The sequence below is a fragment of the Asterias amurensis genome, chromosome 14 (genome assembly GCF_032118995.1).
Source record: "Asterias amurensis chromosome 14, ASM3211899v1".
Classification (NCBI taxonomy): Eukaryota; Metazoa; Echinodermata; class Asteroidea; order Forcipulatida; family Asteriidae; genus Asterias; species Asterias amurensis.
In genome coordinates this window covers 4,485,529-4,498,615 of record NC_092661.1, presented here as the reverse complement: position 1 = coordinate 4,498,615, position 13,087 = coordinate 4,485,529, and the positions used below count along the sequence as shown (strand labels likewise).

General features: G+C 39.8%; 1 protein-coding gene across 2 annotated transcripts in view; it reads right to left on the bottom strand.

Moving 5' to 3' along the window:
* Window positions 1-13,087, bottom strand: part of LOC139946718 (RING finger protein 17-like) — a 227,792-nt gene that overhangs the window by 100,608 nt on the left and 114,097 nt on the right. For both annotated transcript variants that reach the window (XM_071944371.1, XM_071944372.1), the window contains exon 33: window positions 7,376-7,511. In XM_071944371.1, coding sequence (XP_071800472.1) covers window positions 7,376-7,511 — 136 coding nt within the window. The remainder of the gene's footprint in view (window positions 1-7,375; window positions 7,512-13,087) is intronic.

The window sequence follows — 13,087 nt, the reverse complement described above, 5'->3', positions numbered from 1 at the left end:
TGCCCCTTCAAAAATGTCCCATATAGACTTTCAGATTTCTAACTGAGAAAAAGTGCATCATTGTCAGAAAGGTAGCATTTAAAAAAACAGACAAGGACAAAGACAGAAAAAACAGGGTGGGTTTCTACTATGTTGCCCCTTCAAAAGTTTCATCTACATGTATACACTGTAAACATACTTTACGATTTTCAAATCAGAAGTGCCCTTTGCAAAATGAAAATGGCCTTGCCCTTTCAAAGGAGATGCCACGTCTGACCAATCTGCAGATGAGTTGAGCGCAGGTGTCACAATCATGCCAAGTACATGTTGATCGCTAAAAATTGAAAGTACAATTTGTCAACCCTAAAATAACTGTTACCAGAGTCAGCAAACGATCCAAGTGTGGAATTTCTCACAGTCATTAACTGCCCCAGCTGGTGGTTCCGGGGCCAGGGGGTCACACAGTCCACACAATCAGTGGGTGATGAGACAAGAGACAATTGCCTACCAGGTACATGTATACCACCAGATGTTGGTAATAGTCACCAGAGAAATAGATTTAGTCCTGTGTTGATTGTGTTGGGTCAGTTTGAGAGCCAGAACCCAATTTTATAAAGCTGTTTTAAAAGCGGAACATATTGCTTGACAAATGTCAGAGCAAATTAAATGTAGTATAAGTTTGACTGCTATTTCTGTTAAGCACTACTGTAATGTGCTCAGCAAGTTCTTTAATGCTTACATGCTGTGGAATTGTGCCCAAACCTCAAGGTGGTGTTGAGTGAGTTAACTACCGCCGTTGCTATAATAAACATTCACTCTGACACAATGCAATCCATCATGATTGCCTCTTAATTGTTTAATGTATTTATTTCAAGTGGATCAGTGGTTTGCATGTAATCATTTAAAGGTCATAAAAAATGAATTTTGTTTGTGTAAATTACAAAACACTATACCTGTGTGTAGAATGTTTATATGAAATTTAAAGGGTGTTTAAATTGCAAAGAGAATTACACATGGTGCTAATTAAATGTAACGGCATGTCATTGCCGGGCGGTCTATAATCACTGGACCCAAGCTCTGGGGTGGATTGCACCAAGCGGTCTCAAACCAGTCTATGCGCTATAGCCGGCTAACTTAAAACGCACTTAGAGAGTCTTTAATTATAGACCGATTGCAATAGCGCGGTCTTTAATTATAGCCAGTCTTAAATCTTGAGCCTGCTCTGAGCTGGCTATAATTTTTTTTTTTTTTAACATGGCGCTGCAATTGTTAGTTGTAGATGATTTGATGCAAAGAGCTCTACGATGAGATTGTGTTTTAGAAATAGTTTACACCCATGAGAGGCATTATAATGATGATACAGTGTATCGTAAATATATGTTCCCAAGAGTAAAAATGATACAACTCACAAATTTGATATCCGATGATTTAAACCAAAGCAATAAGAACAACGCCGTACCGCCAGTGCCTGCAGAGTGCTAAGTATAATGGGACATTTGTTCGTATTTCATTACTTTTCGCCGACTTATCTAAGACCGGCTTATTGCAACAGGCTTAATGACTGACTAAGCTAAGACCGTCTAAGACAGATAGCCGGCTATAACTGACTGGTCTTCGACCGCTGACTAAGACTGTTTTATTGCAATCCGCCCCTGGTGTTGACAGCAGCCGAGTGTGGGTTCGAATCCTGGTCATGATACTTGTGCCTTTGAGCAAGGCACTTACACCATAATTGTTTCAGAACAAGTGGATGATACCCATGCCTACATCCTATGGACTGTGAAGGGGGTACCCTGTTTCAGCCCCAGGAGTAGGTGGCTCCTAGTGGATGATACCCATGCCTACATCCTTAGGGACTGTGAAGGGGTACCCTGTTTCAGCCCCAGGAGTAGGTGGCTCCTAGTGGATGGCACCCATGCCTACATCCTTAGGGACTGTGAAGGGGTACCCTGTTTCAGCCCCAGGAGTAGGTGGCTCCTAGTGGATGGCACCCATGCCTACATCCTTAGGGACTGTGAAGGGATACCCTGTTTCAGCCCCAGGAGTAGGTGGCTCCTAGTGGATGGCACCCATGCCTACATCCTTAGGGACTGTGAAGGGGGTAACCCTGTTTCAGCCCCAGGAGTAGGTGGCTCCTAGTGGATGGTACCCATGCCTACATCCTTAGGGACTGTGAAGGGGTACCCTGTTTCAGCCTCAGGAGTAGGTGGCTCCTAGTGGATGGCACCCATGTCTACATCCTTAGGGACTGTGAAGGGGGTAACCCTGTTTCAGCCCCAGGAGTAGGTGGCTCCTAGTGGATGATACCCATGCCTCATCCTTAGGGACTGTGAGGGGGGTTTCCTGGTTTTCAGCCCCATGAGTAGGAGGTGGCCTCTGGTGACAGTTTATTTGGGTCAATGGACAAAATGGACCAAATCGATTAATCATAGCCTTCGCCTTGAAGTGGCAAAATACAAAAATCCACTTCTTAAAAACTCTAAAGCTATAGGAAAAAGAAGAAGAATAAAAAACAGGTAAATATCATGAGATTTGTATTTCTTGTTTTCTGTGATAATCAGATAAACTGGACAGCATTGTCATACCAGCCTTAGAGAGGGCGCTGTTGTACTTCAGTGGCAAGTAGAAATTCTCACGTGATTGAAAAGTTGTTCCCAAGGGTTTGCCTATCGATCAGTCCTAATACTTCACAGAAACGGCGATTTTATTTATTTTATGCAAGTCGCCAGACACATAAGGCTTGAAGGCCACTTCAAGGTGTGGGCTACAAGTATTTTTTCCAGAGGCAGTTGCCACCTACTCCTAGGGCTGAAACAGGGTTACCCCCTTTTACAGTCCATACGGATGTAGACATGGGTATCATCAGTCCATCAGTCCGATTGTCTCCATGCCCCTTGGTCATTGCATTGGTGCCCTTGAAATGCCCCAGTAGAAATTTACAAAAGGGTTTCCTTCACCAATGTACAAAAGGGTACACTTTATCCAGTACTTTTCCCACATACATTTCCAACTCATTGGAAACCAGAGCTACGAAGAGCAACTTACGTTCACAGGGAAACGTGTATATTCCTCGAACCACCAGAAAATCAGGAGACAGAGCATTTTCAGTTGCAGGCCCTAGGATGTGGAATTCCCTTCCAAACTCAACCAAAAGTTCTAGCTCTGTTACCATGTTCAAAAGGTCTCTGAAAACATTCTTTTTCAATCAGTAAATCGCGCCTAGGCCTGCAGTTCTAGTCAAAGAGAGTCCGGCTTTTCACTGGACTTTCTTGGCTAAATGCTGCAAGCTTTGCCTAGTCATGGTTTTCCTCTTGGCTTTTGACTGCATTCCCTTTTTGTTTTTTTCCTGTCATTCTTTGAGTGCTTTGTAACCTTAGGAAAAGGCGCTATATAAATGGTAATTTTATTATTATTATTATTATTATTATTATTGAATGACTTGGTGCCCTTGCCCTTTCAAAAACGAAGCGTACTGTACAGGCATAAAATAAGCCATTCATAAGTGAATGTTCCTCAATTGTTACAGCGAAGGGGGCTCTATCTATAGATGAACAAACCGGAAGTCTCCAGAGATACTGAGATGAATTCTCTATTGTGTAAGCAGCTTCACCCAGGAATTGCAAGTACATTCAGAGCCAATGACGCAAAACACATTCAAAGGGTAGAAAGGACACAAATTTGATTGTGATTGCAAGTTGAACATTGAAGTGCATACATCCGCTCCAGTGACATCAAAGTCGGTTCGTACAAAAGAGAAAAACAGAAGAGACAACTTTCTAAGTTTTACATGTATATTACACAGCTGCAGGGATGGAATGGTCTACTAGATTCCATCAGAGCCATCCAGATAATAGACACTTTCAAATTGGCCCCTCTTCATAGACATTTCAGTAACATTCCATATAGACATTGGATTATTTGAATTTGTCTTGATCGTTGCATCGCTGGATCCCGGAGGACAACCAAAAGAGGGAGCTTTTCTTATTGAAGCAAGCAATGAGCACTTTTTGTGGATACTGGCGCTATAGAAGATCATTATTAGTTATATAGTTATTTAAAATTATCACTCTGTCAATTTGGCAATGGAAGAAAACTATCCACTGTCCGAGACTAGAAGGGCACTCTTACAGAAACCTTAAAGTACGTGTGTATCAACTTTCACTGGTCACCAAAACATGGAAGGAGGAAAAGGGGAAGACTAGTTGCTAGGGACATGGGTGCTTCCAACCAATCTCCCCAATAGACTGATCCACTAAGCTCCGCCCCGTTGTGTATTGACCAATCACAACGCAACGAAAGTCCAACAAAAAAGGACCGACATGCGTGCCGTATCTTGGCGCTCGGCAGAGTTGTGCAGAAAGGCATTGGAGAGCCCCTTGTGTTCTTGCTCACCTGTGCGTCGTGGGCGGAGCCTACTGGATCGGTCTATCTAATGAGGGATAGACAAGAATAGGCAAATCACAACAAGGTTCTGCTGGCCCGCTTAGGAACCTAAAACACCCCTCAGGAATTCCTTTCTCCCAATTCCTACATAATGTACATGTACCAGTACAACTCTTTTTCTAGATAGGTTTGGGGTGTCGTGGCCGAGCAGATACATGTAAGAGCAATGGACTCAAGTTCTGGTGTTTCTGTTCAGCAGAGTGTAGGCTCAAATCCTGGTTGTGACACTTGTGTCCTTGAGCAAGACACTTAACCATAAGCTTCTCTCCACCCAGGGGTAAATGGGTACCTGCGAAGGCAGAGATGGTTCTTGTGATTGATTTAGCTTAGTGCGCTGCACATTTGGCGGCACAGGCTGCATACTCCCCACCAGGAAGCTGAGATGGTTTACGGAATGATTTAAGGTCCAGTGACCAGGGGTAATAATGTCAGAAGCGCTTTGAGATGCACATCGGGTGTCCACAGCGCTATATAAAAAATGGTGATTATTATTATCATCTTCAGACAGCACAACAACTCTATAGGTTTATGTACTGTAATCTTTTATGTACACGTATTTACTTTTCAACTGCTTTGAATGTTGACTGTTTCAATTCATCATCACTTTATTTGATATGTGTGATTGTTTTTTTAGTGTCTGTATTTTTGTGGCTACTTTTTAATGACTGAGAAAACACTTTTCATGTTTAATCTAATCAAATCTAAATTACAGTGACTGATTTTGAGGGACAAGTCCATTCATCAGTTGCACTCAATGGATCCATTGATCAGAACGCATGTACAATGTACGTGTACATGTATTTGGCATTATTGAAAGGCAGTAATGACACCTTTGGTAATTTTCAAAGACCAATCCTCTCACTTGGTGTATCTCAACATATACATAAAATAACAAACCTGTGGAAATTTGAACTCATTGTGTGCTTTCAGATACTTGAATTTGAGACCAGAGCTGAGGTCTCAAATTCAATTCAAATATTTTAGTGAGAAATAACTTTGTTTCTCGAAAACTATGTTACTTCAGAGGGAGCCATTTCTCACAATGTTTTTTACTACAGTGTATCAACAGCTCTCCATTGCTTGTTACAAAGTAAGCAATTGTTTTGAGTAATTACCAATAGTGTCCACTGCCTTTATACCTGTGTTTCAAATTACCTGATGGTTTGAAGTAAAGTTGGTACAGTACCAATCCAACTGTATCCAAATAACATACAAACTGCTTCATCACAGAGTCGTAAACATAGAGTGTAACTGGTAATAGGTAATGTAATTGTAGGCAACGACAATAGACCTTTTTAAAAAGATATGTTTGCTCGTCGTATTTGATACAAACATGACAAATACGCTCAGGTTCTAAGATTTGGAAGGACATGTATTTCTATACAGAATTGAATTTGTTTTCTAATTGGATTGAGTGTTATGCTGCTTCAAATTATTGATATGTCATATCTTTAATAATAATGAGGATAATAATAATAATTTGGAAGGCCAATCATTTTGAGAAGTTGAGAGACTGATTTGCGAAGGACCTTAATGCTACAATGTGTTTGAGCATGTTCAAAGGTTTCTTTGACAGCCAGCCACATCGAACCATGTGACCACAGAGCACCACCATAGATCAAAAACATTCAATTTTTTTTTTTATGAGAGAGAAAAAAACATAGTGACATAATAATAAAAATAAACAGTTTTTATAGGGCGCTAAAAAAACAAACTGTGAAGTCTCAAAAGCGCTTTTGGAAAGTCAAGAGAGAAAAACCAGGAGACGATAAGAGCATACTGATCGAAACGTCGAGTTAAACCAACGGTTCTTTTCAGAACCACCCAAACTCATTTAGAGATAGTTACATTACCGCAAACTCTTCTATATCTTATTTCCACCATGCAAATTTTCAAATCCTACTTAAAACCAGGACTGTTGAATAAAAAAATTACAGAAAATAACCACAAAATGCATACAATGAAAACGTAGAAAAACATTGAAAACTAGGCCAGAGCAGATTTCCTCTTCAAGCACAACCTCCTCTTTCAGAAAGAAACATTTCTTCTGCATCCCCAGATACAGTTTATTGGGTTGATTTATTGCGTGGTTTAGTGCTCGTTTCCCCTAGCGAACACGAGGCATGTTGTCACAACCTATTTGAGTTGAGCAATATATTTGGGATTTGCACAATTATTACTAGCCATCCCACGCCCATGAGTATTTGACTTTATGTCATTTAACCCCCACAGAACAACCATAATAATTGAAGAGGTAAAAGAAGAAGACGGTCTTTGATTCCATGGAGAGTCTTTGAAAACTGTCTGTAGATTCCTAGATACTTGTCATCACTTCTGAGTATCTGGTTCTGATTTCAAAGTACATTGTAAGCACTGCAGTAAGCACTGCTTAACGGTAAGCAAATGTTTAAGCATTTGTTTAACGGTAAGCAAATGTTTATGTTTTCTGTAACAACAAAATTTACTAAGGTGTAAACGTATTTCACAAGTTAACAAGGAAAATATGGGACCAGCTGGCGCGTGCACCATTGTTTTGCATTGTGACGTCATTAATTTTTTTGCAGTATAAGCACCTAACTGGGCGCTAAGCAGCTCTATGAAATTGGGCCCTGATCTTCATTAGCAGGATTACTCAGTAAAGTGTTTACTGAGAGGCAGCCATCTTCCTTTTCATGGAATGCTATCAGTGTGCATCTCTTGCCCTACTGGATCCTCACAGAAATACCCTCACCTTGTTCTACGAACATCGCACCTTTCATATTATTCAGTTACAGAATGCCACCGTCCGTAGAATTCAGCACCAGCAAACACAACATGTCGTGCCTAGTTTTGGATTGGCCCATTTCAAGTTTTTGCTTTCTGAATCAACTTTCCACGCGCTATTAAACTTAAAAACAGTTTCTTTACCCTGGGTGAAAAAGTCTCATGTGGCAAATAATGTAAACAGACTTACCCATCAAATGACACCCAGTCCGTGGTTCCAAAATCCACGTAGCGAACTTCACACAACTTCTCAGCTGCTTTGACTTGACTGACGACAGTACGATACCACTGTTGGTTGACTTGGTACATGGAACAACAGCACAGCCCTGAAACAAGAAAAGTCAATAAACTGTAAACTCATTTCATAACGATGAAATAAGTTGACTGATGACGGTACGATACCACTGTTGGTTGACTTGGTACATGGAACAACAGCACAGCCCTGAAACAAGAAAAGTCAATAAACTGTAAACTCATTTCATAACGATGAAATGAGTTGACTGACGACGGTACGATACAACTGTTGGTTAACTTGGTACATGGAACAACAGCACAGCCCTGAAACAAGAAAAGTCAATAAACTGTAAACTCATTTCATAACGATGAAATGAGTTGACTGACGACGGTACGATACCACTGTTGGTTGACTTGCTACAAAGAACAACAGCACAGCCCTGATAAATGGAGTGAAAACAATGAAGAAATTTCAGTCTTAGATGTGGGGGGAAAACCCCAGAGAGTTTTTCCTTGGAAAACCAATGCAGTCAGGTAGGGACTAAAAATTCAATTTAAATAGTGCCCCGGTGGGACTCGAACCAGGGTCCCAGAGGTGGAAGGCAAGACACCACTACACCAACCTGACCAACCCTGTTGGTTAACTTGGAAATAAAAACAACAGCACAGGTCTAAAACAAGAAAAGTCAATAAACTAACGATGAAATGAGTTGACTGACGACAGTACGATACTACTGTTGGTTAACTTGGTACAAGGAACAACAGCACAGCCCTTAAACAACGAAAGTTAATAAATTAACAAGGACATTATTTGACTGACGATGGTCTGATACCCAGGGATGTGATAGGCTGTTGAGAAAAAGAAAAAAACTCTGAGCGCAAAGCGCGAAAGCATGCAAGCTCAAAAACTTGTGAGCATGAAGTCCAATTATATTCATATTTAGTTTTTAAGTCACCTGGAAGTGGTATTTTTTCAAAATAAAGCTTTTGTCACTAATTTATGTGTTTTGATGAGTGGAATGTGAATAAACAGTTAACTAAGGTTTAAACAATCAGTTCTTATGTTATTTACAAATTTAAGAGTAGACCCTGACCCGAGAGGGCGCTGTTCGTGACGTCAATCAAGGCAGACTTTGCCTGTAATGCGTTGAGTAAACACAATTGCAAAGTACATGTACGGACCAAGTCGTGAGTTTGTACGTTTCAAAGAAGAAAAATTCCCGGCAATGCCGACCAGGTGTATTGCTGCTGAATGCAGAAAAACACTTTTTGAAATGTACCAACTCACGACTTGGACGTACATGTACTTTGCACGTGTGTTTACTATACGCATTGCAGGCAAAGTCTGCCTCGATTGACGTCACAAAAGGGGTAGGCGGAGTCAGCCCCCCAAACAACTTTATATATTTTTTAAACATATAAATCGTGACAAACAATTACTAAACAAATTGTTTTATTGTTCGTAAGCATATACTCTTATGTTTGAAAGAAAAAAAATTCTATTTCCAGGTGACTTTAAAACCCCTACTCTTCAATCTGGGGTGTTATTATATGGTTAAATCTCCATTCTTTTAAAATTTGATCTTAAACATGGGGGGGAGGAATTAAAAAAAAAAAATTTTTTTTTAGGGCAAACAAAAACAGAATTCCGTTTTAAAATGGAGGAATCACATCCCTGGACACCACTGCTGGGGGTTGGTCCCTGACAACCTGTGACGGATGGGGTACATGTACATTCAGAAAGCACTGGGGAAACATCCAGATGAAGTAGAGCATAATTATTGATAGATCTGCTGAAGAAGGCGCGCACTCGGGAACAAGGAAGATTCTGAGAAAGACACTTGAGTTCTAAGGCTACAACACAAAGCACGACCAGAGGAAATACCGGCACAAGGGAAAATGTTATCTTTCTCTTGCACGCTGTGGAAAGATGAAATAATAACAAAACTAATAACAAAAACTACATGTAGTACAAAAAAGTGCAATTTGTGTTTTTCTTTAAAATGTCTGATGTTTTTTTCAGCAAAACTTAAGGCTTCTATCAATCCGTTTCTTCTTTTGGATAAAATGACGAGGTTTGCTTTCTTAGATTTCACACTTTCAAAAACATCTTATGATACACGGCAGGCAAAACGAGCTGGAAGTTACAGCTCAATAAAAAAACACCTCCCTCTTTCCCCCTACAGAAATCCCCCCTGCCTCAAAGTCAACACAAGAATATGACGGCAATATTCTCATATAGGTCATGTACTGACCCACGAGAGTTCCAGGTGATTGCTTGACGACTCGTCTTACTCCAGAAATCACATTGTACATGTACATCTCCATGAAAACACTCCATTAATATCAAGAGATTCTAGAAAACATTCGCAAAGAAACTGCGACTCCTTAAGGTCAAGTCAGTGCAAAAACTATCGGCTTTAAGATTATGAAAACAAATGTATCCTACAAGAAAAAAAGCTGTAGAAAAGTGTTGTGTCTTAAAGGAACACGTTGCCTTGGATCGGACGAGTTGGTCTGTAAAAAGCGTTTTTAACCATTTGTTATAAAATGCATATGGTTAGAAAGATGTTTTAAAAGTAGAATACAAAGATCCACACAAGATTGCCCCAAAATTGCGTGGTTTTCCTTTTATTTTGCGAACTAACACGGTCGGCCATTTATGGGAGTAAAAAATTTGACTCCCATAAATGGCCGACCGTGTTAGTCAACGAGTTAAAGGAAAACTGTGCAATTTCAAGGCATGTTTGTGTAGATCATTGTATTCTACTTTTACAACATCTTGTCACTCATATACATTTAATAACAAATGGTTACAGACGCTTTTCAAAGACCAACTCGACCGATCCAAGGCAACGTGTTCCTTTAATGCTTGTTGGTTTAGTGTGTTCATCCAGTTTTTTTTTATAATAATAATAATAGTGGCTTCTTAAATAGTGCTCAGGTCAAGCATGCAGTGACGTTCATGGCGCTTCAACATTATAACCCTGATCACAGGGCTTTAAACCATTCCTTAAACCATCTCAGCTCCCTGGGGAGTATACAACCTGTGCCGCCTAATTTGTAGCGCATTAAACTAAATAATAATAAATAATAATGATTACATTTATATAGCGCTTTATACTAAAAATAAGTCAATCACAAGAACCATCTCTGCCCTCACAGGCATCCATTTACCCCTGGGTGGGAGAGAAGCAATTATAGTTAAGTGTCTTGTTCAGGGACACAAGTGTCACGACCGGGACTCGAACCCACACTCTGCTGATAAGAAACACCAGAGCTTGAGTTCGACGCACTTATCTGCTCGACCCCAACACCCCACACGATTGACCGAAAGATGTTTATTAAACGTAAACGCAAAGTGTGATGACACAATACAAAGACCTTTGGTAATATTTACAACGTGTCACCATGGGCCAATTTCATAGAGCTGCTCAAGCAAAAAATTTGCTTAAGCACGAAAATAGCTCGCTTATTTTACACATGTTACTGGCCAAAATTTCATGCCATATACATTGCTTATTGACTAGTATTTAGCTGTTGTTTACTTAGCATAACAATTGAGTGGTATCTAGGCCGGTAATCTGATTTTACTAAGCAATGTATTTTTTGCTTAAGCAAAATTTTGTGCTTAAGCAGCTCTATGAAATTGGGCCCTGATTTTTGAAATAGTCAAAGCCATGAACTCTGAATGGAATTGTACTGACATGACTGACGCGGGTTCGTCTTTTATTGTGTCCCCTTGGGTGATCCAAAAGAGCTCTCTCTCAAACTCAAGACGTAGTCTCTTATCCCCAAAATAACCATCTTTTTAAAGATTCCTCTGAAATAGACAGCGAGTACGTCACCAAGAATGAAACAAAGAGTTAACAACAATGAATAGTGTAAATTCAATCAGTCAAAAAGACAAACACTTTACTGTCACTTTAATCACACTGGCTAAACACCCCCGTCTGCTGGATAAATCACATCGTCGGAGCATAATATTGAATTAGGAAAGACAAGTATTTTCACATGATCATGTCAACTGAATAAATAGTCTGTTGCCTTCAAACGAAATTCCCCCGAGATAAAAAAAAACCATGTCCCCGAGCCAATCAAACAGAAACACATCGCTCATCATGTTCTTGCGCCGCAGTTCATCGGATGCAGAAAGGAAACGTTTATTAACATTCCCTGCAGATTTCCTGGTAATGGTAAATGTTTTGCAAGTTTTGGTAAAGTCTTGGCAAACATTAATCAAAAGTTAATTTGCATGCTTAACATGAATTAAAGACACTGTACACCTTTGGAATATGTCAGAGACCAGTCTTCTCACTTGGTGTATCTCAACACATGCACAAAATAACAAACCTGTGAAAATTTGGACTCAGTTGGTCGTTGAAGTTGGGAGATAATAATGGCAGAAATAACACCCTTGTCACACGAAGTTGTGTGCTTTCAGATACTTGATTTCGGGACCTCAAAATGTTGAAATCAAATTTAAATATTCCAATGGAAAATTGCTTCTTTCTCGAAAACTATGTTACTTCAGAGGGAGCCTTTTCTCACAATGTTTGTTTACTATCAACAGCTCTCAATTGTTTGTAACCAAGTAAGTTTTTCTAAAATTATTTTGAGTCATTACCAATAGTGTTCAGTGCCCTCAAGAACAAATCTAATCCACAAGTTATTGCCTCTATCTTTTGTGGCCGTGTCTTGGCCGAGCGGTTAAGAGCACCGGGTTCAAGCACTGGTGTTTGATCAGCAGGGTGTGGGTTCGGATCCCGGTCGTGACACTTGCTACATAAAATTGGGGAGGTAGTGCTTTCTGCTCTACTGGCCAGGCTTCGAAATTGATGATACCCATGCAAGCCTACATCCGTATGGACTGTAAAAGGGGTAACCCTGTTTTCAGCCCTAGGAGTAGGTGGCAACGGCCTCTGGAAAAAATAATTGTAGCCCACACCTTGAAGTGGCCTTCAGGCCTTGTGTGTCAGGCGACTTGCATTAAAAAAAAAAATAATAATAAAACAATAAAAAAATCAACTCCAAGGAAAAACTATGGGGAAATATGATCATACATTATTATGAAAGATGAAAGCATATAACGTTATACAAACATAACACAAAATGATCTATGAAACCACATGATCCTGTTTTGGGAAGAACTTGAGATTTCATATAAACATATTCATTTTATTCCCAGGAAATAAGAAGTGTTGTATTTTTTACCCGGGGCCATGTTCATAGAGTTGTACAACCTTCTAGAGAGACCATTCACATCATTCTTCATCGTGACTATACGACTAGACAGTTTAAAAATATTTTACATTAATTTTTTACGACAGATTTTCAGTAGTCATTTTGTACATTTTCAAATGTATTTAGTAAGTATATTCTACATCATTTTGTTAAGCCGTCCTGACAGGAAAAAAGTGTAAAGCATTGAGAAAGACACCTTAGACACATACACAGTTAAAGGCAGTGGACACTATTGGTAATACTCAAAATAATTATTAGCGTAAAACCTTACTTGGTGACGAGTAATGGGGAGAGGTTGATGGTATAAAACATTGTGCGAAACGGCTCCCTCTGAAGTGACATAGTTTTCGAGAAAGAAGTAATTTTCCACGAATTTGATTTCAAGACCTCAAGTTTAGAATTTGAGGTCTCCAAATCAACCATG